The sequence below is a fragment of the Lipomyces japonicus genome, assembly GCF_038497905.1.
Source record: "Lipomyces japonicus strain CBS 7319 unplaced genomic scaffold V1514scaffold_30, whole genome shotgun sequence".
Classification (NCBI taxonomy): Eukaryota; Fungi; Ascomycota; class Lipomycetes; order Lipomycetales; family Lipomycetaceae; genus Lipomyces; species Lipomyces japonicus.
This window is the reverse complement of record NW_027117842.1, coordinates 49495-74161: the sequence shown is the minus strand read 5'-3', so window position 1 is coordinate 74161 and position 24667 is coordinate 49495. Positions and strand designations below refer to the sequence as shown.

At 42.2% G+C, this 24667-nt stretch overlaps 15 protein-coding genes and 1 non-coding gene across 16 annotated transcripts; 7 read left to right on the top strand and 9 right to left on the bottom strand.

Moving 5' to 3' along the window:
• The first annotated feature begins 77 nt into the window (after positions 1 to 77).
• V1514DRAFT_333746 (uncharacterized protein) lies at positions 78 to 2264 on the top strand. The gene has a single exon (XM_066928102.1). It carries the CDS (start codon positions 447 to 449, stop codon positions 2085 to 2087), a length of 1641 nt encoding a protein of 546 aa, XP_066782355.1. The 5' UTR covers positions 78 to 446; the 3' UTR covers positions 2088 to 2264.
• On the bottom strand, positions 2213 to 3841 carry V1514DRAFT_333745 (FMN-dependent dehydrogenase). Its single transcript, XM_066928101.1, has one exon. It carries the CDS (start codon positions 3629 to 3631, stop codon positions 2270 to 2272), a length of 1362 nt encoding a protein of 453 aa, XP_066782354.1. The 5' UTR covers positions 3632 to 3841; the 3' UTR covers positions 2213 to 2269.
• On the top strand, positions 3835 to 5460 carry V1514DRAFT_333744 (P-loop containing nucleoside triphosphate hydrolase protein). Its single transcript, XM_066928100.1, has one exon. It carries the CDS (start codon positions 3977 to 3979, stop codon positions 5219 to 5221), a length of 1245 nt encoding a protein of 414 aa, XP_066782353.1. The 5' UTR covers positions 3835 to 3976; the 3' UTR covers positions 5222 to 5460.
• On the bottom strand, positions 5268 to 7776 carry V1514DRAFT_333743 (uncharacterized protein). Its single transcript, XM_066928099.1, has 4 exons — positions 7321 to 7776; positions 7029 to 7244; positions 6883 to 6968; positions 5268 to 6816 (listed from the first exon to the last, which is right to left on the bottom strand). Exons 1-4 carry the CDS (start codon positions 7544 to 7546, stop codon positions 5536 to 5538), a joined length of 1809 nt encoding a protein of 602 aa, XP_066782352.1. The 5' UTR covers positions 7547 to 7776; the 3' UTR covers positions 5268 to 5535.
• Positions 7777 to 7795: 19 nt separating this feature from the next.
• Positions 7796 to 8897, bottom strand: V1514DRAFT_333742 (emp24/gp25L/p24 family/GOLD-domain-containing protein). Its single transcript, XM_066928098.1, has 4 exons — positions 8585 to 8897; positions 8488 to 8526; positions 8338 to 8422; positions 7796 to 8263 (listed from the first exon to the last, which is right to left on the bottom strand). Exons 1-4 carry the CDS (start codon positions 8822 to 8824, stop codon positions 7944 to 7946), a joined length of 684 nt encoding a protein of 227 aa, XP_066782351.1. The 5' UTR covers positions 8825 to 8897; the 3' UTR covers positions 7796 to 7943.
• A 199-nt stretch (positions 8898 to 9096) lies between these two features.
• Positions 9097 to 9809, top strand: V1514DRAFT_333738 (chaperonin 10-like protein). The gene is made up of 3 exons (XM_066928097.1): positions 9097 to 9193; positions 9261 to 9521; positions 9587 to 9809. Exons 1-3 carry the CDS (start codon positions 9191 to 9193, stop codon positions 9638 to 9640), a joined length of 318 nt encoding a protein of 105 aa, XP_066782350.1. The 5' UTR covers positions 9097 to 9190; the 3' UTR covers positions 9641 to 9809.
• V1514DRAFT_333735 (Flavinator of succinate dehydrogenase) lies at positions 9802 to 10583 on the bottom strand. The gene has a single exon (XM_066928096.1). It carries the CDS (start codon positions 10411 to 10413, stop codon positions 9910 to 9912), a length of 504 nt encoding a protein of 167 aa, XP_066782349.1. The 5' UTR covers positions 10414 to 10583; the 3' UTR covers positions 9802 to 9909.
• A 36-nt stretch (positions 10584 to 10619) lies between these two features.
• Positions 10620 to 12035, top strand: V1514DRAFT_333733 (P-loop containing nucleoside triphosphate hydrolase protein). The gene is made up of 4 exons (XM_066928095.1): positions 10620 to 10775; positions 10835 to 10899; positions 10972 to 11259; positions 11325 to 12035. The coding sequence occupies exons 1-4, from the start codon at positions 10669 to 10671 to the stop codon at positions 11933 to 11935; spliced, it is 1071 nt and encodes a 356-aa protein (XP_066782348.1). The 5' UTR covers positions 10620 to 10668; the 3' UTR covers positions 11936 to 12035.
• On the bottom strand, positions 11949 to 14620 carry V1514DRAFT_309126 (uncharacterized protein). The gene is made up of 2 exons (XM_066925740.1): positions 14352 to 14620; positions 11949 to 14281 (listed from the first exon to the last, which is right to left on the bottom strand). Exons 1-2 carry the CDS (start codon positions 14484 to 14486, stop codon positions 12089 to 12091), a joined length of 2328 nt encoding a protein of 775 aa, XP_066782347.1. The 5' UTR covers positions 14487 to 14620; the 3' UTR covers positions 11949 to 12088.
• A 19-nt stretch (positions 14621 to 14639) lies between these two features.
• V1514DRAFT_309123 (PIG-P-domain-containing protein) lies at positions 14640 to 15654 on the top strand. Its single transcript, XM_066925739.1, has 2 exons — positions 14640 to 14932; positions 14995 to 15654. The coding sequence occupies exons 1-2, from the start codon at positions 14894 to 14896 to the stop codon at positions 15529 to 15531; spliced, it is 576 nt and encodes a 191-aa protein (XP_066782346.1). The 5' UTR covers positions 14640 to 14893; the 3' UTR covers positions 15532 to 15654.
• Positions 15552 to 16985, bottom strand: V1514DRAFT_333725 (Striatin family-domain-containing protein). Its single transcript, XM_066928094.1, has 6 exons — positions 16811 to 16985; positions 16650 to 16732; positions 16468 to 16571; positions 16310 to 16404; positions 16163 to 16247; positions 15552 to 16103 (listed from the first exon to the last, which is right to left on the bottom strand). Exons 1-6 carry the CDS (start codon positions 16881 to 16883, stop codon positions 15626 to 15628), a joined length of 918 nt encoding a protein of 305 aa, XP_066782345.1. The 5' UTR covers positions 16884 to 16985; the 3' UTR covers positions 15552 to 15625.
• A 242-nt stretch (positions 16986 to 17227) lies between these two features.
• On the top strand, positions 17228 to 17898 carry V1514DRAFT_343704 (inorganic phosphate transporter Pho88; the record flags this gene model as incomplete). The annotated part of the gene is made up of 3 exons (XM_066929155.1): positions 17228 to 17381; positions 17453 to 17571; positions 17632 to 17898. The coding sequence occupies 3 exons, from the start codon at positions 17228 to 17230 to the stop codon at positions 17896 to 17898; spliced, it is 540 nt and encodes a 179-aa protein (XP_066782344.1).
• A 205-nt stretch (positions 17899 to 18103) lies between these two features.
• On the bottom strand, positions 18104 to 19819 carry V1514DRAFT_333718 (cyclophilin-like domain-containing protein). The gene has a single exon (XM_066928093.1). It carries the CDS (start codon positions 19680 to 19682, stop codon positions 18186 to 18188), a length of 1497 nt encoding a protein of 498 aa, XP_066782343.1. The 5' UTR covers positions 19683 to 19819; the 3' UTR covers positions 18104 to 18185.
• Positions 19820 to 19826: 7 nt separating this feature from the next.
• On the top strand, positions 19827 to 20748 carry V1514DRAFT_333715 (actin-related protein 2/3 complex subunit 3). The gene is made up of 4 exons (XM_066928092.1): positions 19827 to 19871; positions 19990 to 20035; positions 20122 to 20555; positions 20629 to 20748. The coding sequence occupies exons 1-4, from the start codon at positions 19866 to 19868 to the stop codon at positions 20677 to 20679; spliced, it is 537 nt and encodes a 178-aa protein (XP_066782342.1). The 5' UTR covers positions 19827 to 19865; the 3' UTR covers positions 20680 to 20748.
• On the bottom strand, positions 20685 to 21252 carry V1514DRAFT_333713 (uncharacterized protein). Its single transcript, XM_066928091.1, has 3 exons — positions 21183 to 21252; positions 21031 to 21121; positions 20685 to 20953 (listed from the first exon to the last, which is right to left on the bottom strand). Exons 1-3 carry the CDS (start codon positions 21218 to 21220, stop codon positions 20810 to 20812), a joined length of 273 nt encoding a protein of 90 aa, XP_066782341.1. The 5' UTR covers positions 21221 to 21252; the 3' UTR covers positions 20685 to 20809.
• Positions 21253 to 23668: 2416 nt separating this feature from the next.
• V1514DRAFT_t72 lies at positions 23669 to 23740 on the bottom strand. The gene has a single exon. It is a non-coding gene; the product is annotated as a tRNA-Cys (tRNA).
• Between the last annotated feature and the right edge of the window lie 927 nt (positions 23741 to 24667).

Genomic DNA, 24667 nt, shown 5'->3' with positions numbered 1-24667 from the left:
CCATCTACGGTTTTTTAATAGCCAGCGACATGTGGTGCAGCTCATTCCCGCATCAATCGCGGCCGCTCACTTGCCGGCTGTGCACTAATTGTCGCGTTGCTTCGACACATACGCAGAGAGAAAACTTTCTCGGGACGCCACTTATTATACAGCGTAACTCAACTCAAATCAATATACAATCATCATTATCCAACTTTTGTAACGAAGCGTGCCTTAGGCAAAGTTAGAAACCAGCTTATTTGCTCCCCTGTCCGTCTCGCGTGATTCCAACTCACGCGGAATCAGCAAGGAAAGTCATCACGGCCGGACCAGACGCCGTGAATGCGGCCCTGCTGAAGGGAGCGCAACCGTCGGCCATCAGCAACGCTTCAAGCAACACCACCGCCACGCCTCCACTACCACTATCACTCTCATTGCCGCCAGCACCAAACACGTCATCTTCAGCCATGGCAGCGCAGCAGGCGTTCAAGCAGCGGCCTGCAATAACTGCGTCCGCAACCGTGCCTGGATCCATCACCGCCCCAGCCCATCTGCAACATCATCATCACAGCCATGGGATCACTGCGTCCGCGTCCCCCTCCTCGGCATCAACGTCGACTCGGAAATCAAATTCAAAATCACGCAAGGCAATCACGCCGGCACCAAAGGCCAAGCCAGCGTTTGTTTTGAAGCTGTGGACAATGGTGAACGATTCAAAGAATGCTGCTCATATCCAGTGGATGCCGGACGGTCTTAGCTTTCAGGTCGTCGGCAGGGAACAGTTTGAGAAAACTGTACTGCCTAAATATTTCAAGCATTCCAACTTTTCATCTTTTGTGCGGCAGCTCAACATGTACGGATGGCATAAGGTTCAGGATGTCACGGCCGGCGCCATGCATTCCGGAGAAGAAACGTGGCAGTTCAAATCACCAAACTTCATTAAAGGTCGTGAAGATCTGTTGGACAATATAGTTAGGAATCGAGGTTCCAAAGGTTCAGATGAGGAGGAAGAGCCAGATATTCATCAGGTTATTGAAGAGTTAGAAGTCATTCGTCATTCACAGCAGTCAATTTCTGAAGATCTTAAGCGCATTAAGCATGATAATGAATTACTTTGGCGAGAATCATATCAGACCCGAGAACGACATCAAAATTTTTCTGCCACGTTGGAAAAAATCTTGCGGTTTTTGGCGTCCGTATATGGCAATCCGTCCAAGATTTTGGGTTCCACTGATGGTTTGACCGCCGTCGGGTCACCGGCACCACAGCGGCCGCGATTTTTGCTTCGTGATTCGGCAGAACGATCTCCAATTCATGAGTTGGCTCCTGATCCTCCGTCAGCATCTTCTTCGGCAGGTCCGGTAGCCAACATTACCAGTCCGGTCTTGACCGCCACCCCATCGTTAAAATCGCGGGGCTCGATTAATTCTACTACAGCTAGTGACTTGTCGCCTATATTGGCCAAAGCGTCACCGGTTGCTAACAGCGTGTTTTCAAATAGTCCACAACTCAGCACTTTTGATAGTCCTGATTTTCTTGACATGATCCAGTTCGACGGTGCGTCTACCAACGCTAACGCGCCACGTCCTTATTTCCCTCCTGAACTTCTCAGTCAACCATCACAGCCGACACCACTAACTGCAGCTGCAACATCGTCGTTGTCGTCGTCATCGGCAAGAACCAGGCAAGAACCAGCTGACATTACGGAAGCCAGTCGCCGACTGATTAACGGGCTAATCTCTTCCAACAACAATAATAACAATAATAACAATCTGGATGCATCCCGTCTTGCTGACAACGAGCGATCTATCGATGACTTGACTAGGGAATTAGATTTGCAAGGCCAGTCGCTGGATTCAGTGCAGGATTGGCTGACCCGCAACTTGGTCGATTACAGTGACAATCACAATCCCAGCAATGGTCGAATTAATAATAATAACAATAACAATAATGCATCTCAAAATAGTAGTTACCCGTCATCGAATATAGCGACGAACGCAACCACCCCGGATGACAATCGATTACCGTCTTCGAATTTTGACGTTGGTGAATTTTTGGATTTTGATGATGGCATAGATCATTATTCCAAACGACGGCGCATGTCTTGAAAAGAATTTTTTTTTTGTTACAATGCGAATTCCATTTTTTAAAGTAGAAAGAGGTGGGAAATTAAAAAAAAATTTGATAATGTCTTTCTATTGTGTCTCCTGCGTATGAGGAAAGATATATGGCGTTAGGAGGGAATATATGTTTTATATTTAACTAGCTATACATTTTTTAAAAAACATTTTCAAGCATTGTTCGATTTTTCAATGTCCAAAATATCTCTAGTGAGTTCTGCAATGTTGGACTTGCCAATGTTTCCCATCGTAATATCCACTTCAGCCAGCAAGCTTTTAAAAACATGCTGCACGCCTTGTTCGCCACCTAATGCCAGGCCGTACATGTAGGGCCTGCCGATCAGTACCGCGTTGGCACCTAACGCGAGTGCCTTGACAACGTCAGACCCGGTTCTGATTCCAGAATCAAACAAGATCGTCATGTTCGATTGCTTTACCGTATCGTCCGCGGTTATGTTTGCAAGCGCGTTAAGCGACGCTACCGCGCCGTCCACTTGTCTGCCGCCATGGTTTGACACGACGATGCCGTCAATTCCGTGTTCGACTGCCAGCCTGGCATCTTGCACGCTTTGGATACCCTTCAGAACAATAGGCCCGTGCCAGTGGTTTTTGATCAATTCTAAATCTTGCCATGTTCGATTGATCCCCGAAAACGCTTGACTGATCCAAGCCAACGATTTGAAAACTTTGCGGTGATTGCAAAGAATCCAAACAAAAAGACCAATATTTCCTCGTGATCGTTGAAGTAGCAGTTTAAACTTGTCCGGTAATGATAATTGAGGGCCACTGGCTTGAAACTTGACATATATTGAATTAAACACCGGGTCGTTAAATCCAATAGCACAGCCCTCACCCCAAACAAACGGCAAGTAAGCTCGATCAAGATCGGCTGGTCTGAACCCTAACGTGAACGTGTCTAGCGTGATGACCAATGTGGTAAATCCAGATTCCTGTGCTCGCTTGAGTAATGATATTGTGACTTCGTCGTCCTTGGGCCAGTATAATTGAAACCATCTTTCCGGCTTGGCAAACCCGTTCAATGACGATGTGGACACGGCAGCACTGTCAACAGAAGCACGCTCGTGTGCGTCTGCAATATCTTCCAGGTTAGTGTTGCTAGCAGTCGACAGCACAAACGGGATGTTTAATCTGGCAACTGCAACGGCACTGCCGAGCTCGCCACTGGCATGCGCAATACTTTGCACGCCAATCGGTGCAGCAAGCAGCGGAGACGGAAATTTCTTGCCAAACAACTCAATCGACAAATCACGAGGGCTGCTTGCGCCAGCTAGCATTCGCGGTATAAGCCGGTACCTGGCAAACGCCTCTCGATTTGCCCGATCAGTCAATCCTTGGTTGGCACTGCCCGCAATGTACCAAAACTTGTTGCCGGCAAGTTTTTTGGCAGCCTGCTGTTCCCAAACTTGCGGATCGGTCGAGAATTGGGGTGGTCTTAACGCGCCATAGATTTCTCGTTGATACTGTGCCCAATTCGTGGTGATCCGTGCTTGCTCGGATGACAGCTGGTCCATGAGATTTTGCTTAATTCATAAATAATGCAAGGTATGATGTGATTGAAAAAAATATATAATTATTGAATTGACAACAAGAAATTTAAATACATGCGGCCTCTAGCCTGCTCATGTCGTCCGGTCTTCGTTGGCTGCAACGGAGTTATCAATCACGAGCTGATGGCTCAGGCCTGAAACGGTTTAGTTTCCCGCCCAGTTTGGGTTTAATTACTGGCGCACTAAATTAAACGAGTTCGCAACGAATTTTATTATAATTGGTATTTTTTTTTTTTTTTGGTTTAGTAGGAAACACGTGTAAATACTTGATTATATTCTTTTATTGTTATTTGGTTGGTTTAAAACCCAATGTCCGACATTGTGCTGTTGTTTTCTAATTTTCCTTACAATCCATTAACTCAATCGTTGCTTGCGTCGTTTGAATCATGCAATCTCACCACTGCAGACTTGCTTTCATTGTCCGCAGGAGCCATTGCCAAGCGGACCGGTCGTGAAGTGGTCGACGTGACCCGGTTTCTTGACATTTTGTACAAGACCGTAATTCCTACAGGCAATCCGAAAAGTGTCACTGACCTCTGTGATCTTGCTACGTCATCGTTTCGTATTACATCAGGCGATGCACTGATTGATGACGCGTTAGGTGGAGGATTTCCGATCGGTTGCATCACCGAAATTGCTGGCGAGAGCAGCACTGGCAAGTCACATTTGCTGATGCAACTCTGTCTTTGCGTGCAATTGCCGTCCATACACGGCGGCCTAGGTCGGCCGGCAGTATACATTTCAACCGAGTCCGGGCTTGAAACCCGACGACTGTCGCAATTATCAATGGCGGTTAAATCACGGCATGACAATGTTGCTGCTAGTCAGGTCAAGTTAGAAAACGTGCTTTGCATCACATGTGGTGATCTTGAAGTTCAAGATCATGTAATCAAATATCAGCTCCCAGTTTTGGTTCATCAACGACGGATTGGCTTAATCGTGATTGACAGTATCGCCAGTCATTACAGGGCCGAGCATGGAAACCGAGGATCGGCTGGACTTTCCAAGCGAGGCAATGAATTAGTTCAACACGCAGAATTGTTACGAAATTTGGCTGCGGATTTTAAACTGGCTGTTGTTATTGCCAATCAAGTTCGCGATCAATTCGCCAGAGCTAATAATGATAATCATCATGGTACTAACGGTGGTGATGGTGGTTACAGATCTCAAGATGACCAGCAACGATCAAGTCAGTCAAGGCAATTGGTGTCCGTAAATCCAGTAATCCCGTTTGAAGAAATATTCGGAGACGAAACTGGCGAATTCCCCACCGGGAGTCAATTACCAATCGACCAAGACGTGTTATCACTTGATTATCAAACCAGGTTTTGTTCTGGATGGGATTGGATTGACCAAGACAACAGCGACGGTGGCGGTACCGGTCATAAGGTCCCTACCTTAGGGAATATCTGGACGAATTGTATTAATCAACGAATAGTTCTTAAACGACAAGATGATGGCAAGAGGTCGTTAGAGGTTGTGTTTTCGCCATATGCACCCAGTTCAAAAGTTAATTTTGAAATCAAAAATGATGGATTATGGGGTATCGCATAAAGTTTTTGTAAGCATTTTTTGTGGAGTTTTACGGTATTTTTTTTTGATTTAATTTTATTTATGGCCTTATGACACAAGCTCAAAGTCGTTATTTTTTTATTTATATCCTGTAATTAGTGTCAATTCATTGACAGTGATTGAACATCTTTCATCAACTATTCAACCTTAAATTTGTGGTCACGAAAGGATCACAATGCTATACACAAGTTATACATAAAATAAGTTATAAAATATCAAAATAATAAAACGCGCCTACTCCTTTTCCAACTTCAAAACAAACATTGATTAAAATCAAAACCAAAAAAAAAAAATTTTTAAACACTTAAAGCCTCTTGTTCTTTTGACCAAAGCTCGGCCAAGTCATCAATCCTGGCCAATAAATTATCAACATGCTTGCCGCCGCCAACTGATTTTAACGTTTCCATTGCTTCCAACGATTGTTGCACGTGAGCTTCGTAATGCTTTTCGATACACTCCCTGCCTTCGACCGAGTTTGCGTTCAATATCTCCAATTGGCAACCATCGGATGGGCATCTCCATTTTCTGCGAGGCAATGCGGTTAGCACGTCGTCTGAAACATGTCCCAGTCTAAACGCGTTCGATAGCCTGCGTTGGATGCCCATGGCGATGGCAGCAAACATGGCATCGTCTGCTGATTCTTTTAATGACAAGACATCTTTGTTATCCTGCTTTCTGTCAACCTTAATTTCGGTCTCGGATTCGTTGTAATCACTGTCCTTTTTTTCATCATCATCATCCGAATCTAATTCTTGATATAAAGCTGTCAAACCTGCACCAGATTTGATCGCAGTTCCAAACGGTCGAAGTCCAGACACTGACTTTTGAGACCTTCGTCGATTTGCATCTAATGGCTGCTCAGTCTCGTTCGTAATTATAATATCATCTTGAAGTTTAACATATTCCTGAGATTCAAATAGTTTCTTTAACCCGTCTGCGTATGATTCATATAATTTGTAATCTTCCTTGTCCGAAATCATGTCATAACTTGACCGGATCAATTGCAAATGTGAATCAATCGTTTGCAGGAACCCTGTTCGCACGTTGCGGTCGGTCAACACGTACTTCCACGTGTCATCTGTCATGAACAGTTCGTTATGCAAAAATTGCTTAACGTTGAGCAAAAAATGTGGCGAATCAAGACTTAGTTCAGGTCGTCGAGGCCCAGAAAGAATTAAAACATGAGCCGCAAGTTGAATGCTGTCGTCCAAATCATCACCAGCTTGTGACAAGATGCCAGTGATTGTGGAATGAAATTCTGGTTCATGTTTTGCCTTCTTTGCTACTTCCTTCACTTGAATATCCTCATCATTTTCAATTTCTTCCAGTTTGCGTTTGAAATGGCCCTCTGACTCTTCATCATGATTGCTACTACCACTATTATTAAACAGTATTGACGAACTTCCAGCTTTTAAGGACAAGTCTGCCACTACAGGTCCATACAATGGACTGGTTATAAACGCAGTCAGTAATGGGTGACCTGCCCATCTATCACTTCGTAAAAGTTGAGATATTATAAACCTGTGGTACTTAAATAATAATGCGTCAAAAAGCACAGTTTTAAACTCAGTTCGATGCTACCAATCGCACATTAGTCTAAAAAAAAAAAAAAAAATTGACCAAGATTATAAATAAATGCTTACATGTTCAGAAAGTATATCAAATAAATCACCGTTTTGCCTATCTGGATTGTAAATTGAGACATCATCCGTTTGCTGAACCATCCAATCTATGGTTAAAAATGTTAACATTTTCTTCATCATGGTTAATTGTTCTTTTTTTTTATTACCCCATAAAGTAATTTTTTCCATGATCTCACCAAAAATTTGCTTGTATTCTTCGCTCGGACTTGATATCGAATACCATGCGGTTTCACCTAGCACCTTAAAATTTATGAACAAATTGAGATCCTTGCTGTCGATTTTATACGATGATTCTTCATTGAAAACAACAGTTTTAATATTATAAACTGATATCTTGCGACCCACGATATCTTCCTGACGGTCTGTTTAAATTTTAGTTTAAAAAATAAAAAAATTTAGAAGGAAAAAAAAAAAAAAAAGAAATCTAGAGTGACGCACGTTGCGGAGAAAGGATCATGCCTACTTCTCCCTCGACCGTAAATGAATCAACAAAATCCTCATTGTCATGATTCGTAACATCAACAAGTGTCTTCGTTCCAGAAGCAAATATTGACACGTTTTCTAACTCAATTAATGGCCAATCCCTGACGTCGATTGATGAATCTGCTGTTTCACGAAGTGCGAGTTCAGCATCCGCTGGCAACCCCGCACTGTCAACCGCCATGACGATTCCCAGCTATTGTATGTTGTATAACTGAGGAGAAAAAATATTAAATAAAAAAAGTTATATTATATCAGTGAGTAGTCTTAATTGGTCTCCTTGAAATCAAGATCAATCCTTTTAGTCTCGATTGATTGATAATTTATGAATTGGGCGCGAATCATCCAGTACTTCAGAAATTATATACTGCAACCAGAAATATTCTAGTCACAGGCTGCCTACATAAATTGGCAAGCATAATTACATGCAAAATAGAGAACACAAACAAGTTTGCATTAAATCATTTATGCTTTATATACATCACTCAGTAGTATGACCCCATGGCGCAAGATATAGCTAAAGTGTTTTATAAAAATACAATTAAACCCGGGAAAAACAAAAAAAAAAAAAAAAAAAATCTTTATATCAAATGCTTAGATCGAAAGTATTGCCTTAGATATGTAATCTGCCAAATACTCAATGCAAGAAGTGAGAAAAGCGTGCCGACCGCAAAATATTTAACCCGGTCGTTAGTGGATTCGTTGGTATCCCTTAACTTGATCTCCCTGCCATGAAGATATTCCATCTGAGAAACAATTTCATCAATCGATTCCTCAATCCGTCGAAGTTCAACTTCTAGTGGCTTCAATTTTTCAGCCTGGCCAACAGCGTTCCAGTCACGCGCGTCGGCACCAATGTCAACATCGAGATCGATCTCTCTTGACAATCCGTAATTGTTAACTAAAACAAAAAAAAACAACCATATAGTCAGTTGCGACCGTACATATATATATATATAGCTTAGATAAACTTACCATTCTGTTGAATGTTTTCAAAACACACGTCAAACGCGGCATTGTTGTGAGCCGTAAATGCAATTCTAGATTCACCAACAACATCCTTCAATAGAGACCAATCATGTCAGATCACAAATACACGCCAAAATTACTTAACATGCAACATACCTTTGGCCTTCCGTATTCATTGCCGACCGAATCCACAATCTAATATTACCAGAATCAATATAGTTTCCCACAGATCAGTCCCGACAACACCACTTACCGAAAAACTTAAAACTTGACCATCACCTTTTGAGCCATTAGTCTTTACATTAACCACAACTAATTGTTCCTTTTGAACGAAGTTGCGAATGCATCTTGGCGCGACCGAGCCAGGTAGCTGCGCGTTGACCACGAGGCGAAGGCCATTCGCTGGCCTCACGATGCAAGCCAGCACTACCAGCACAGCAGCCAGCACGGAATATATCTGAAGTACCGGCTGTGATAAGCTTCGTAATCTCATTATTTTTTCGCTATGCTTTGGTGTTGTTATAGAAATGTTTCGGGTGCAATCTGTGTCGCAAACAAGGTGATCGTGAGCAGATTGCAAGCCATATAAATAAATGCGTTCTTAATCTGTGGTCAGGGCCAAAAGATTCACGTGATCCCGTCGATGACACTTGTTGCAGCGCGTTTCTTGTGGCACGTCCAGAAAGTTCCTTTCGCCGGCCTGATCAGTCAGCATTCACATAAGGAGCCCACAAGCTTCATAAATTTTGCCCGCAAACTTCCCCGGCCGGTTTTTCTCTTTTAAACCTATAGCAAACACGCCTTGAATACTTCCTTCGATTAAAAAGGAAGAAAAAAAAAAGAAAGAAAAACCTTATCAATGGTAAGTAAATGTTTATTGTCGGGGCTCGATGAAGTGCAGTAAACCTGTCTGACTGACCATGGTGTAGGCTACCACAATCAAGAATATTCGCTCCATCGTTCCGCTCTTGGACAGAATTCTCGTGCAGAGAATCAAGGCCGAGGCCAAGACTGCTTCCGGTCTTTATATCCCGGAGAAGAACGTCGAGAAGCTTAGTGAAGCCAAGGTTCTTGCTGTTGGCCCCGGTGCTATTGATGGCAACGGAACCCGTGTTGTTCCTGGCGTTAAGGCTGGTGACAAGGTGTTGATCCCTCCTTTCGGTGGAAGCTCCATCAAGGTTGGCGACGAGGTATGTTTTTTCTCTTTCATCACATTTTAGGTTTTAGCAATTTGTTAATTGGCAATGGTGAATAGGACTATATTTTGTTTAGGGATCATGAAATCCTTGCCAAGATTAGCGAGGAGTAAAAAAATGCGATAAAAATTGGAGAAGCACGATGCATCAATATTCAAGATCAGTCAGGAAGAAACGATCGAATACGTTTGTTGAGTCTCAGTGATCAGGAGTTATAATGAATTTTTAATACTGTACATACTTTTAGAAGAACCAAATCGTAATTTGTTAAAACACCCTCCGTATTTGATCATTTTATTATTTTGTGCTACAACACCACCAACCAAAACATTGCATGTATATCTATGTACAAGAAAAATCAACAAAACACAACTCATTTATGCTACAAATCAGGCATTCGCAACGTTGTTTTCTCCTGCTCAGCGACTTGTTCCTGGATCTTGCGCAAGATCTCATGCCCCTTCCATTTCTCCGGCACCGGGCTTCGCGGATTATCCGTAACCCAGTAATATATATCCCAATCATATTCATCCAAAAACCGATCGTAATCTTCCAATTGTTCGGCCGTCATCGTTGCCAGGTACGTCTTTGCGAACCGGCTCAGCAAAAGATCGGTCTCCAGAATTCCGCGTTTCCGACTTTGATAAAGCAACCGTGCCCGTTTGTTTTCAATTGGCTCACCGGGACGAGGTAATGGCTCAATTTTAAATTCAATATTGATTGTCTTGTTTTGTTTCTCATTTTCATTTTCTGCTGCCTTATTGATGTCAGACAACATGTAAGCGGTAGATCGATAATGCCGGATCGATGATGAGCTTAGATGCAATTCAGTTGCTACCCTTTTAGCCACTGACGCGGTATATCTTCTTAAAATATTAAGACCCATGATTACAACTATGTAACGTCCAATCAATTAAATATGGACTAAAAGAAGAAACTAATTTTTCTTGAACGTAGTTGGTTATACGCTTGCATATTATCTTGGTTCCGAGACGGGCCCGGGAAAACCAAATTGTGAGTGGATCACAATACCGTGACCAGTAAATCACAGAATTTTCAATGCGCGTCGCGTTCAACCATTTTATAACGCGCAAAACGTATACGGTTTGTCCAGTAAAAGAAAACACCCAGATCTGATAAAATGTCGGACACTGAGATGATCGTTGATGATCCTCCAGTAGAGGCCCATGGTAAGGGCAAGGAGGTGCGGTTGCCTGCAAGAGACGCGCTTGATGATAACCTGCCATGGTATGGTCCGCATGAGAATTTGCAAACTGCGTTCAGGCAATAACTAACTTGGAATTCAGGGTAGAAAAGTATCGTCCTAGTTCGTTAGACGATGTCGCTGGCCATGAGACCATTATAACAACCAGTAAGTTTTTTTTTTTTTAAATTTAAGGATGCATCGAACAGTATTCATATTTTGAAATTTATTTGTATTCAGTCCGAACTTTCATTACTTCGAATAAGGTGCCACATTTGTTATTTTATGGTCCGCCTGGCACCGGCAAGACCTCAACCATTCTAGCAATAGCCAAACAGATTTACGGCAAAAACTATCGAAATATGGTGCTTGAATTAAATGCTTCAGATGAGCGAGGAATTGATGTCGTGCGAGATCAAATAAAAACGTTCGCATCTACCAGGCAAATGTTCACGAAAGGGTTCAAATTAATTATCCTCGACGAAGCTGATGCCATGACAAACGCAGCTCAGAATGCACTTCGAAGAAGTAAGTGAATTTTTTTGAAAATGAATTTAAGGAACTTTAAAAAATTTCAGCTAATATGTTATTAGTCATGGAAAAATACACCACACATACCCGATTCTGCATTCTTGCTAATTACATTCACAAACTCACGCCGGCCGTGCAGTCACGGTGTACGAGGTTCAGGTTTTCTCCGATTCCAGAAAATTCAATACGCAAGCGATTGACGGTCGTGATTGAACAGGAGAACGTGTTGATATCCGATGACGCGTTTAACGCGTTACTGACCCTGTCCAAGGGCGACATGCGCCGGGCCCTAAACGTGCTTCAGGCATGCCACGTTGCACTCGAAGTCAATGATCCTAATCGCAGGCCGATTTCAGAGGAAGACGTTTACGAATGCGTGGGTAACCCGAGACCGGCGGATATAAGAAGCATATTAAACACGATCATGGCTGAGGAATGGGTCACGGCTTTAAAAACCGTGCGCAGGGTCAAGCAATCGAATGGATTAGCATTGGCAGACATTTTAACTGCGATTAATGAAGAAATTGAACGATTAGAGGTTAAGCCGAAAACGAGAGCGACTTGGATCTCGGGATTGGCTGATATTGAATACAGATTATCAACCGGTGGATCAGAAAATTTGCAAACCAGTGCAATGATTGGAGTCATTAAAGGCGGTCTGGAGTTCGAATAGATTTAAAAAAAATTTAAAAAAAAAGTTTTCTATTCATGCAATTTTGTGGAAAATGCTAAATTACTATAACCTCCCTAGCTGTTAAACCTTTTAAACCAAACAATGTAACGTAAATGCAACCAAAAAAAAAAAAAATAGAAAATGTGTTGATTTTTACATGACAATACATTTTTCATCTTTATCTTTATCTTTGGAGTTTGAACTTTTCTTTTTCGAAGACGATGTGGTTTCCGATCGGTTCGATGAACCTTGGACTTCACGTCCATGCTGGTTTTCAAATCTTGATGTTGATTTACCAGACTGCCTTCTCGGTGCGGTACCGCGAGGCGGTGGTGCCCTTCCAGATAACGTAGCTGCCGCCCGACGAGATTGTACTTCTCGTTCTCGTTCTGCAATCTGTTGAACTTCACGATCATGAATCCGCTGTTGCTCTTCTGCTAATTCGCGATCCGCATTCATTTGCAGTTCAACTGCCAACAAATAATCACTATCATGGCTTGCACCCGGGTTTGTACCAGCAGCTCCAGTTTCTGCCACGCCGCTGGAACCGGTCGTGTCATTTTTGGTTAAACCTTTAGACAATGCATTTCGTGGCGATTCAAATTCAGAAGGAACGAAATCTCCATTGAAAAATTCGCTCCGAGCACCGTCAACGTCACTAACCGTCTCCCACACCACATTTTCATGATCGAGTAAACCTGCATCTGTCACCAGCATAAAAATCTGACCCGATTCTGGATGCATGTATATGGTTGCAAAATGATCATTTCGGAACAACACTGCAAACGAACCAGGCGACAAAAGTTCGGATAAAAATTTTAATCCGGTTGCAGTTAACTGAGTGGCAGTCTCAAAAAGAAAATGCTCAACCAACCTACCGGTTTCAAGTGTTTCGATTTCATCACCAGTTAATGACTTGCCAGCTTGCAATTTTGATGAGATTTCGGCCGATTCAATCAGGATTGCCTGAGATCCTTCATATGATGATGCTTTTTCTAAGGCTTGATGGAAATACCTATTTGCAGGGTCGGACAACCATCCGTGCACGATATCGACATCAAACACTCTAAACAATGCCAGTTCTTGTGACTCTTCAAATGTACCATCAAATCGGGGGTTAATATTTAAGCCGGTATGCAAGCCGGGCAAAAGCGATAAAACCTTGGCCACATCGTTTTGTGGGCCATCACTTTCCAGCAAAAGGTCGGCTAATAATTCCAGCAAATGTTCAGCAGAAATGTCCTTTCGACTTGTAGATATCCTGGATAATTGGGTTGATTTATTTGAAGGAGTAGAAAGTATTAACGTGTTAACCAATGCCAAAAGCGGACATGGTCCGTTCTCGTTTTGAAGTACGATCGCTGACGTGCGTGGTTGATCGTTAGCATCCGTCCACGAAATCGCTTTCACTTTAAACACGCTGTCGGCCAAAGATGGGCCTTTGAATTTGGATTGCAAGGAAACATTCTTCTTTGAAGAACTAGAAACCTGCTCTAAAATTGGCCTGACAACCGATTTATTTTGCGATGACTCCCGCTTTTGAATTACTTTTTGTTGCTGTTGTTGTTGTTGATCATAATGGTGCTGCGAATTTTGAACATTTGGCGGTCGTGATGAAATAAAAGAATCATCAACACTGGCTGACAATGGGTCTTCAAACAACTCAACTGGAGTCCGAGCTGGAGTATTAATAGATGGAGTAGATGAAATTGAGTGGATGGAAGGCACGGTCGGTCCTGACCAAAACTTGGCCTCTTCATGCAATGGTGACCTAGTCGACTGGTTGTTAAATATATTGTGGTTATTGGGAGACACGTATGGCTGCCATGGGTCGTCTGAGCTCAGTGGCTTCAAGTCCCGGGCCGACGTCGATTCGGGGACTGTCATTGGAAACTGCCGATCAATTGCAAGTTCGGCAATACCAGTGGGAAGCCGGTCGTCTTCAATTGAATGCTCCGTAACCGTGTCCGGGGCTAAACCAGGATTTGAACCATCGGAGTCGAAAACGTCTTGTTTGACTTCTGCAGGAAGTCCTTCATTATTGTTCACATTTGTAATATCATGCTCATCATCTTCGTCCTGCTCCCGTTGTTGCCGTTGTTGTTCTTGCTGCTGTTGCTGGTCACTGTGATTTGACTCTCCGGTTTGCCATCCTTCTTCAATATCGGATTGATCAAAGGTACTACTATTGTTTAAACCAGTGGGCGCAGATTCTCCGCCCCAAGCAACCGCGCTATCAAATATATCATCGCCAGCTAACGAATACCCGCCTAGTGCATTCGAATTGCTCGATACTGGAACGTTGTTCCCCCAATCCGGTGCTGCCTCTTCTACGTCAACAATGTCCTAAAAAAATACGGATATAGATATATAATTAGCATGTCAATTCAAACGTATCCAAACAAAATATCCGTACATTATCATGTTCATGCCGCCCAATATTCAGATTCGACAAGTCGGTTCGGCTATCTTGTTGCTCGTCACTATCAAAGCCTGCTACTGTGGTCACTGAATTGTGCTCGCCAGGCACTTGAGAATTAGCTTGTGCCATATAAAAAATCAATTCTCGTCTGGTTCGGTCCCATATGACGACGATATTTGCGGTTATCGTGATTGCGCTGAGGGCAAAACAAATAAAGTGTGTTACCCTACCGAGACACCGGCATCACGTTCTTCAGAACGAACTGACCGAAACTGACGAACGAGGAGGATGCACACGGCAAGACACGACATAGCTTAATCACGTTGTTTTTTTTTGTTTTTTTTTACGTCAGCAATTTGTCCAAGATATTTTGGAACACATCGTCGAGGCCGGCTCTGCTGTCGCAGGATGGGGGTCGTCGCAGTGCCTCGGCTGCCATCGTCGACATAGCAAGAAGCAAGTCCTCGGGCTCGATCAGGCGCCGGTCGAGGCATTCTGCTTCAGCAACTGACCTGCAGGCATTTAACAACAATAGCATGCGGTTTGAGCCACCGTTTTATAATCATCCACCAACCGTAAGTGAGAACAATGTGCGAGAATAGTCAAGCAAGCATGTCGAACTGACAAACGTTCAAAGCCGCTGCCAATCAACAGCTCGTTCACGTCGCTCTTTACGTCAGGCCGGCATTCACCGCGAGCTTCGAATGACAGGGCATCAGGCAAGATATCAGATTCCGACATTCCTGAAGGAGATCGGCTGGCGAAGGAATCAGACGTGACCGTAGGCGGCGACGCTGTGCCGCCCGAACGCGAGTACTTTGGCTTTGCACTCTACGTGTCATCAACGTTTGCGTTCATTGTTTACGTATTGTGGGCATTTTTACCTCAATCGGTGCTTCATAGCTTGCATATTTATTATTATCCTTCGCGATGGTGGGCACTTGTTTTCCCGTCGTTTATTGTTATGCTTGTGGTGTACATCTACGTTGCATTAGCTAGTTACAACGTTGAGGTTCTCACCCCGGGGCTTGATCAATTGTCCACCATAACGGATGAGTATGCGGTCGTATCTACCGATGACAAATATCTGTGGAAAGCATCGGATGGCGTGTGGGACATTCCAGTCGAAAGCGTGGACTACGTGTTATACGCTGATCGTGAATACGTAGATTAAAAGAAAAAGTTTCATGTTGCCAGCACAACTCGTTTTGTTTCATTAATACATTAATTTAAAGCAATATGTATATATGTAGGTAAAAAAAACAAGTCTATTCAACAGGAACTGGTTCTATCTTGGGTCGGTCGTCGTAATCCCATGTGTCGTTCTCGTCAACCGGATTACTGCTCACAATCGTCCGGTCATTAGCTGATAGTTGAATAGCTTCTCCTTCTGAAATGTTCAACACCGGTGCTATCCGACTGTCGTCATGATGACCTTCTGATTTTGCTGCTGCTTCATTTGCATTGTTGTCATCTTCCACGACGATCCTTCCTCGAACACTCTCAACCCCACTCTCAATTATGTTAAATGTGCTACTATTATTACCACTATTACTTCTTCTGTTGAATTCGGCAGCCGAATGATTGTTTTCGGATGATCCATTAACTCGTTGACTTCGATGTTGTGGCTTCTGTTGAGGTTCGGCAGGATTATGCGTTTGTGGTGGTACGAACTCTACCGAATCGCTTGTTGGACCGGGAATTGAGTTTGCAAACACAAGAAGATAAGTGGCTTCCTGAAGACATCTACGTAACGTATTAGATTATTAACGGTACGCATAATAATTATCAACATGGCAGCATACTTTTCAAGAAATTGTCGTGATTTTTGCCGCGAGTTCTGGATTTCGGCAATTTTTGCTTTGGTAGCCACTGAGTTTTCTGTAAGGTCTGTATTAAATCAATGTTAAACGTGTTTGAACCAAACGCAAGAAAAAGCAAGCAAAACATACGTGATTTAAAGGCGTCGTCGTCAAGGCCTCGTAGGTTTTCTTTTAAATCCGTACTACACTCTTCAATGTTGGCAGGGTTGCCAGAAGATTTCGCCCTGATATGAGATTTGTTAGCTTCAACTCAGTTCCGGACAGTTGTACTGAATTTTAACCAGTACCTCTCCTCCGCCAGCGATTTCTCAAGCATGCGGATTCGTTTTGTGAACGCGTCAATCAGCCGGTCGTTGCCTCTTTTCTCGCCCTCTAATCTTGCAATTCGGGCCTACACATGAATTTAAAAAAAAAGCTCTTGATTTTATTGGCCCTTTTCCCTCCTTCCTGAACTTGACCATTTTATTACCTTCATCTCGCCTCGTTCGATCTCCCATTGCATTCGATCCCGCTCATTTTTCTGCCACTCGGTTTGTAAAAACCGCATGACACCTAAATTCAAATCAGCATTTTCAAAATTCCTCACATGTGCATGCCATATCGATCAGAAGAATTTGAACATTTTCGCACCTGGCAAAGTGTACTCGGGCAGTTGATCCTGTTGCCGCAGGTGTACTTGCGAATTCAAACCCGCACCGGACATGCTCGCAGGCCTAATTCTGTTTATTTCTGTTCCAGTGCTTTTAGGAATCCGTGAAATCAAATAAAACAAAACCAAAACAAACAGCACCGATGTATATGGATATCTAGATATGTAGATGCCTGTTGGCAGTTTTATCATCGTGCACGTCACTGGGGCTTACCCGGCCGGACCCACCAAACAAGGGTTTGCCTCTGTCGAAGCTCGTGCTTTTTTCCTTTTTTGTTCTGTCGAGTTCGGTTTTATATTGAGAACACGTATCATTCAATTCTCAATTATCCGTCTACGAAATTGCATATTATTTGCTTAAAAGTTCTTAATTCAAAATGAACCCAGCTGTGAGCAACATGATTCTCATGTTCGGCCTCATGCAGGCGTCCAAGAAGATTCCCTTCGAGGACCCTCAGGTCGTTCAGTACGCACGTCTGGCTTACGTGTTATCCAACGTTATTCTTTTCGGAATTTACTTCATTGTCAGGCTGAAAATTAACTCCAAGAATGGTATCGAATTGTGACTTTTGCTTGCTTTTATCATGATAAAGCAACGATAATTAACTTTTGGTTGATTATAGACCTCACCACATTGAAGTTTGTGGAGCCTCCCAGTCAATTTGGTGGTTCTTCCGAAAGAAAGCTTACCACTACGACTGTTAAAGACTACGATCTTCAGCAAGTTAGCAGTGCTGTTCGCGTATGTTGATTGTTGCCACCTATGGTAGACATCTGTTTGCTGACATTTTTATTGCTACAGTCATCCTTCACCGGCATCGCCATTCTTTTGTTTATGCATTTCAAGCTCGGTTACACCAACCCACTCGTAATGCAGTCTATTTTGCCAATCAAGTCGTTGTTTGAACAAAAAGTTGTTCAGATTCACTTGTTTGGCAAGCCCGCCACTGGTGACTTGAAGCGACCTTTCCAAGCTCCCAGCTTATTTGGTCCTGGTGCTTTCGAGACTGACAAGAATGCTATTAACGCGGCCGAGAAGTCAGGATCTGGTGGCGTCAAAAATGAGTAAAATTTTATAGTATTATTATTATTTTGGGACACCGGGAAAGCATGACAAGTACTATATATGCATATATAACCAATACGTAACTAAAACCTCGTGTACAGTTTCAAGCAAATTCATTTGTGATTGTACTTTTGAAGCATGTTTTTTTTGTGGGTTGTGTTTACTTTGTTTATAAATGGCGTCTATTTACATAGTTCATTCCGTGTAGTTTAATGTGTATGGTTTACGTTATACTATATGCAATAAAGAAAATTTTGAAAATAGATTATGTACAATTAAATATGCAAGTATCATCGCCCGTGAATTCGCTGTCCGTTATGACGATCTCTTCTGGGTTCAACTGGTGGCTTGCGTCTTTCTCTATGACTGGCAAGATCCCTCGTGCTTTCGATTCCAGCTGCATATTGTGCAGGCTCCGGACTTGGCACCCGAGTTATTCGCCGCGTGCTCTTCTCATCGACAAACGTATGACCGAGAAGCCCGCTCACACCATCGTCTTCTTCATCACTCAAATTATCGTAATACATGCAGGAGTGGCAGTTTGGCAAATTGTGCAAATCACACAATTTTTCTTTCGATTCCAGTTCAGCACCATTGTTTGACGTTGTCACAGGTTGGCTATCTGACTCACTCGCATAAAGTTTGGAGGTAAACTTTTGTAATAATAACAACGTATCCTCTTCTCGTTTTCTGCGCTGCTTCTTTTTCGAAATAGATTCGTCCTTTGGTTTAATATATTTTTGCCGTTGTTCGTCAATAGCAGATAATTTAGTCTTTGTCCGTGAAGGATCAATTTGGTTGAATGACTTGCGTTTTAGCGACTGTTTCATGGCATCAATCTCTGCACTTATTCGATCAAATTCTGATGAAGCTTTATTATGATAATCTGTTGGTGTTTCTTCAAAGTCTTGATCTTTATCATTTTGTTTTACTACTGTTATTGATGATTCTTGCAAAGATTCTGATTTTGATGATGCTGAACTTTTAGAAGGTAATAAATTTGCATTAACTGGTTCTGCTGACTTCGGTATAGCTTTTTCAGGTAAACTAGATGTATCTAATGCAGCAACTTTGGACAATCTTGAATCATTCAATATTTCATGTGCCGGTTTCATCTTAAACGATTTCAATAGAGCCGTGTCTACATTGTCGTTTTCGTCGTCATCGTCTCCAAAAGATATTTTAACTCTTGATTTTGCTTTTTGCTTAGATTTTAATGACTTTGATGGTTTTAATTGTTGTGATTTGGCAATGCTTCTGGGCTTCATGTCGTCAAAATAGTTCACGAGAATCTCCGCATGCGTAATATTCGGCGGATACAACGGCCGGTCGTCGTCATCGACTTCAGCTTCTGCTATTTTCAAGACGTTATATATAGTTTCACCCACGACTCTTCCAAACAACGTATTTTTCCTTTGCAATTCCGGCGTGGCTGCCAACGTAATAAAAAACTGTGAGTTGTCGTTTCGCTTGTCTGCATCCGCATTACCAAGAAGACCGCGGCGATTAAACCGCAATCGTGAATGGAATTCTGATTCAAACCCGCCTTCATCATGAAAAATACTTTGGCCTCCGTCGCCTGTCCCAGTGGGATCTCCAGCCTGAATCAAGAAATCTTTAACCACGCGGTGAAAGATCGTGTGGTTGAAATATCCGTCCAAGCAATGCTGCAAAAAATTGCGGGTTGCTTTTGGAGCCTCCTTTGCCCAAAGTTCAATCTCTATTGGACCACGAGTCGTGTGCAGCACGACCTTCGCCGTGGTTGGCGGTTCCAATGCGGACGACATTGTCCGTTACTCAATATGGCTGGTTGAATACCTTGTTGAATGCATCTCATAACTATACTGGTGATGGTAACGGAAGCGCAAGGGTTTTGTACGCAAACACAACCGCATCAGCTTACGTCCGCGCCGCCAGTGCACAAGTTATCAGCACGATCGTGGTCGACTAATTGATTTATTATCGTACTCATGCCAGTAAGTATTACGGAATTAGTATTTTTTTGGTTTTTTTTAGTTTTTGATTTTGCACGGACCCATGTGCTGGTGGTTTGGCGGCTTCCGTGCATCATTAACTGACGTTGATGGGTCTTAGGCATATCACTCAACGTTCCTTTCAGAGCCGGATACCCGCGTTGTCGGTAAGTCGAAGGTTCACATTTTTTTTTTTTGGATTGCCCCTTTGGGGATTGTTTTTGTTTTGATAAAATGTTAATTTTCTGTGCAGGCAACTTTGCGGTTCTGCCATTGCGCACGAAGTTCCGTGGCCCTGCCTACCCAACCGCTGAGGATTACGACATTATTGACGAGATTCTTGACCTGTTCCGGGCCAATTCATTTTTCCGCAATTTTGAAATCAAGGGACCAGCTGATCGGACATTGATTTATGGCATTTTGTTTTTATCGGATTGCTTGTCGGCCATATCATCAAAGGCGGGTACCGTGGACAGAAACGAGGCCGGCAAGGTTTTGAATACGTTGTCGTTAGAACATTTCTCTATTCCGGGAGATGCAGGGTTCCCGTTAAACAGCTTGTATGCTGCGCCGAGAGATAGAGCCGAGGCGGAGTTACTGAGAGGATATTTAACTCAATTTCGACAAGAACTGGGGTCTAGGTTGATTGCCAGAGTGTATGTCGACAGCGATGCGGCCCCCAGCAAGGTGAGACGAACTCCAACTACTGAAGTTTTATTCCCGACCTTTTTTTTTATCTTAGTTGCTAATGATTAAATAGTACTGGCTTGCATTCACCAGACGACGGTTCATGAACAAATCGCTGTCATAAGATGGTCTGGTTGTATAATGTGAAGACTTTTTAGATTTTTTTTTTTAAATACATTAACATAAAACGAAACGCCCACTTTCCCCCCCCGAAACTCCGAGCATGCGCATGTAAATTAAAAGATACAGTTAAATCATTTGCCTTTAGCTTCCTTCTTTGCCTTCGCAAGTGCCTCTGACTTTGCGATCTCTCGTCGTGAACCTTTCAGCAGTTCCAAATGGCCAACCCGAGAAGATAGAAGCTTCTCAGTGTTGACAGCAATGGCAGCACCATGTTTCTAAAAAAAATACCCACTGTCAGCTCCTTATGTTATACGATACATGTCCATACATGATTTCTTTCATTTTAGGATACCTTCTTTAACTTGGCAGACACGATGGCCGAGTTTTTGCGTGGCGCAATGATTTTCTTCGCTGCCTTTTTGGGGATATTTGGTTTAGACAGACTGTAATGATCGCATTCATGTTAGCAATACAAAACATTGCTATCTAATATTTAATACTCACGCCTTGCCCTTGGAAGGTTTTAAAGCACCCTGAGCCATAATGATTCTTCACGATTTTCACCGGCCAAAAAGGAAAAAAAAATATTTTTGATTTTATGAGATCTTTACAATAATTAGTTATTGGCTTCGTTCAGGGGTGAACTTTATTTACTGCTTACGTACGCCATTCGTATATTTCACCAAGTTGAACAGTCCATGACATTATTGGAAACGTTTTATGTAGATTTAGCTATACTATAGATATCAACAGGGCTATCTTCAACTCGAAAACTAATTCAATAGTTGTTCAGGCATGCAGTGATTCTTTCCTTTATACTCGGATCAAAGGATGAGAGATTATTGTAGTCAGTGGTGAAATTGGGTCATGTGGTTGCCGGAAGCCTTTATGTTGATTTTTTGGGATTAAGTCTTTTATGTTGCAAGTAGCGCCAATGAACAATGAACTAGGCATATTGCGCAATCACTACTTTGCCTTTTTTTGAAAAAGAAGAAAAATAATGAAGCAAATAAACGATAATCTAAATTGAATAGATATGGACTACGGCTCGAAAGAGAAACAATGTGAAGAATAAGACAAGGATCTCCACCAGACAACGTTTGGAAAGCTTATTTTTATTAAATATTTTTATGGACTACAACTTCGATACTATATGAACAACCTCGTTTCACTCTGAAAATTTGATGCACCTGTTTGTGGACAGATATTGCGTATGATATTATCAAGCAGCTATGCAAATTGCCCGATTCCAGAGACGAATTTGGATTCGGCGAAGGAATTGAGCTAATCATCCATGTCAACGCTTGTGATTAGATGGAAGTTAATGCCCGCAATCAATTCTGCTTTCACCGACTTGACAACGCCGCGACTATAATAGTTCTCGCAACTGATGAATACACGCCTACTTACTACCTGACTGAAGAGATACTTATTGTGGGCTTGCAGCACATGGAGTTATGGCGGTACCCAAAACAGATATGGCAGAGAAGTTCAAATACAATGCAAAGCTCTTGGCGTGTGAGGTTGTAATACAGCAATATACGGCGTGATGTTTAAGGACTCGGGTACTCATATGTGACTAATGGGTATTTTTTTGGTACTTTTGCGTGTTCTTTGCGACAAGATGAAACCACTTTATTACTACTATTCGTAAGACCCTGTCATGGACGTGCAAAGACTGGACCAACGAAGTTTGTGCCATCCCAGAATCTTGATTGGTGGAGTTTTTGCTCATTGATCAGGAATGGCGAAATGCAGCTCGGATCCAGTTGCCAATTTCGAATATTAGTTTTGTTCATACGTAATGCTAACTTTGATTAAACCAGCAACTAGGAGCAAACTTTGAACGCAATTGCACGTTATTAGAATTGTGTGGTTTGGGACACATTTTCAAGGCTTTCAAAGTTGCTCGGTAACGGCGAAGTGTACCAAGTTCCCGCAAACTGCTCATGATTTTTACACAATCGATTCGGCTAAGGTTGCGTTGTGCATGAAGTTGGTGATATCCTGGCCTGGCGATGTGAAAGTCTACCGACGAGCCTTAAACGGTTTTCGAAGTCTTATTGAGAGCTAACATGGTCCAAGAAGGAAATCCACGATATAGGAGTTTTACATAATGACCTCTACAAGGATTAGGACATCCGGTGGAACGCAGAGTTTGGTTGTGCCTTGATCATTAATTTCCACTGCGCCCGGGTTGTTAAAGCGTTAATAAGCGATTGATATTATCCAGAGACGAAGAGACTAATTACCTATTGTTTTTTCTGTTTGGCTTGATTACACTCCTGCCACGCAACAAACGATAAAATGGCATGTACAAAACGGCCTTATGCAAAAACGATTTATAATATTGCTGTTACTCAATTTCAATACCTACGACCAAGAACAAAAGCGTTGGAAAGCTTATGACCCGTGATGTCAAACCCTGCAATAAAGTGTTACAGCGTGGCTTATCGTTTATATCAATCTGAGGCATACACGTGCAACCGTATCTGTCTGTAAGCAACTGCGTAAGGCGCGTCTCATTTTTTGTGGCCAGACTTCGGTGCGACAGACCTGCCAACGCTCGTTCCTTCTAGTACTGGGTACGCACTAATTTATAGTCTCAATAAACAAACAGCAACATTTGCCAAAAGAGAGAGTAATAAAATCAACGATAGATTCATTATCAACAAATTCACATGACAGATTAGGTGGATTCACATTCAGTTTTGATCAAAAAGAGAAGACTGCGTCATTACAGCGCATAGTAGTTATACTTAGTAGCGCAGTTCACATTGCTAAATGCCTGTCGTAATCAAATAATGTCAAAAAATGATTCTTCCAAATATGAACATTTCGGATTCGAAAACTTGCAGATGCTTATGACCTAACAAAATTATTATTAAATCGACGAACGTTCTCCATTTATACCGTGCCAAACTTGCGATTAAAAAGTCGTATTAAACGTACAATTTTTCAAATTTTAAAAAAATTGAAAAAAATTAACAAGCTTACAACCGGATTCGAACCGGTAACCTCGGGATCTGCAATCCTACGCGCTGCCATTGTGCCATGCAAGCCTGTAATAGCTTAAAAATTGCTTAGATTAATTTAGCCAAAGTCAATTTGTCACGTGATCTTATGTAAGATAAAAAATAAATAATACACGTCAGGGGCACCTAGTGTCCTAGTTAAGATAAAAAAAAATGATTACACCTTTAATTTCCTATATTTCCTATTGTCTATTTATTGTACCACATCTTCTATGTACTTTATTTAGAACTTCCAATACATTCCGGGTTTTTCATCGGGCTTGCTCGGTTTCCCCGTATTAAAATAGAAAAAAAAAAAATTTAGCTTAGTAATAAATTTGGAGTTTAATAAAAAATTGTTAGATTTTCTGTTTTGCTGTTTTCTTTCTTGAACTCTCTACCTGTTTATTTTGTCGAACTCTCAGAGAAGAACCTTATGTTCATGTTATAGATAGTTAATACACATCAGGGGCATTTATTATCCTTTTTTACAAAAAAAAAAAAAAAAAAGGGGGTCGGGGTCGCTGAGTGCGGCATTGACACCAGTCGAGGAAAGGGAAGCGATTCCTTTGTGGCAAACTTCACTAACCTAGAAGCAAGAATGTGCTTTTTTGCCCATCTCTTTGCTGAACCGAATGATGGAAACTTTTTTTTTCATCCCTTGGGCAATGAGTCAGCATGAAGTCAATCAACCAGAACATAAGCCTGGCCTGTCTTTTGCTGAACCGAAGAGGATTATTCAAGAAAAATTGTCAAAAAAATGTCGCACCATGTGACATTTGGATTGGTATTTTGAGTAAAACTGAATGGACCTCGTGCGTCATGGCCTTAACCAGGTCCATGATCAAAATCACCAAGATCACTTTCTGCATCATAATCATCATCAACATCCGGACTAGCATATTCTAGATTAAAATATGCCGCATCCGTGAGATCCGTCAGTGACGACGTGTCCTCATTGACGTCCAAAAGCTC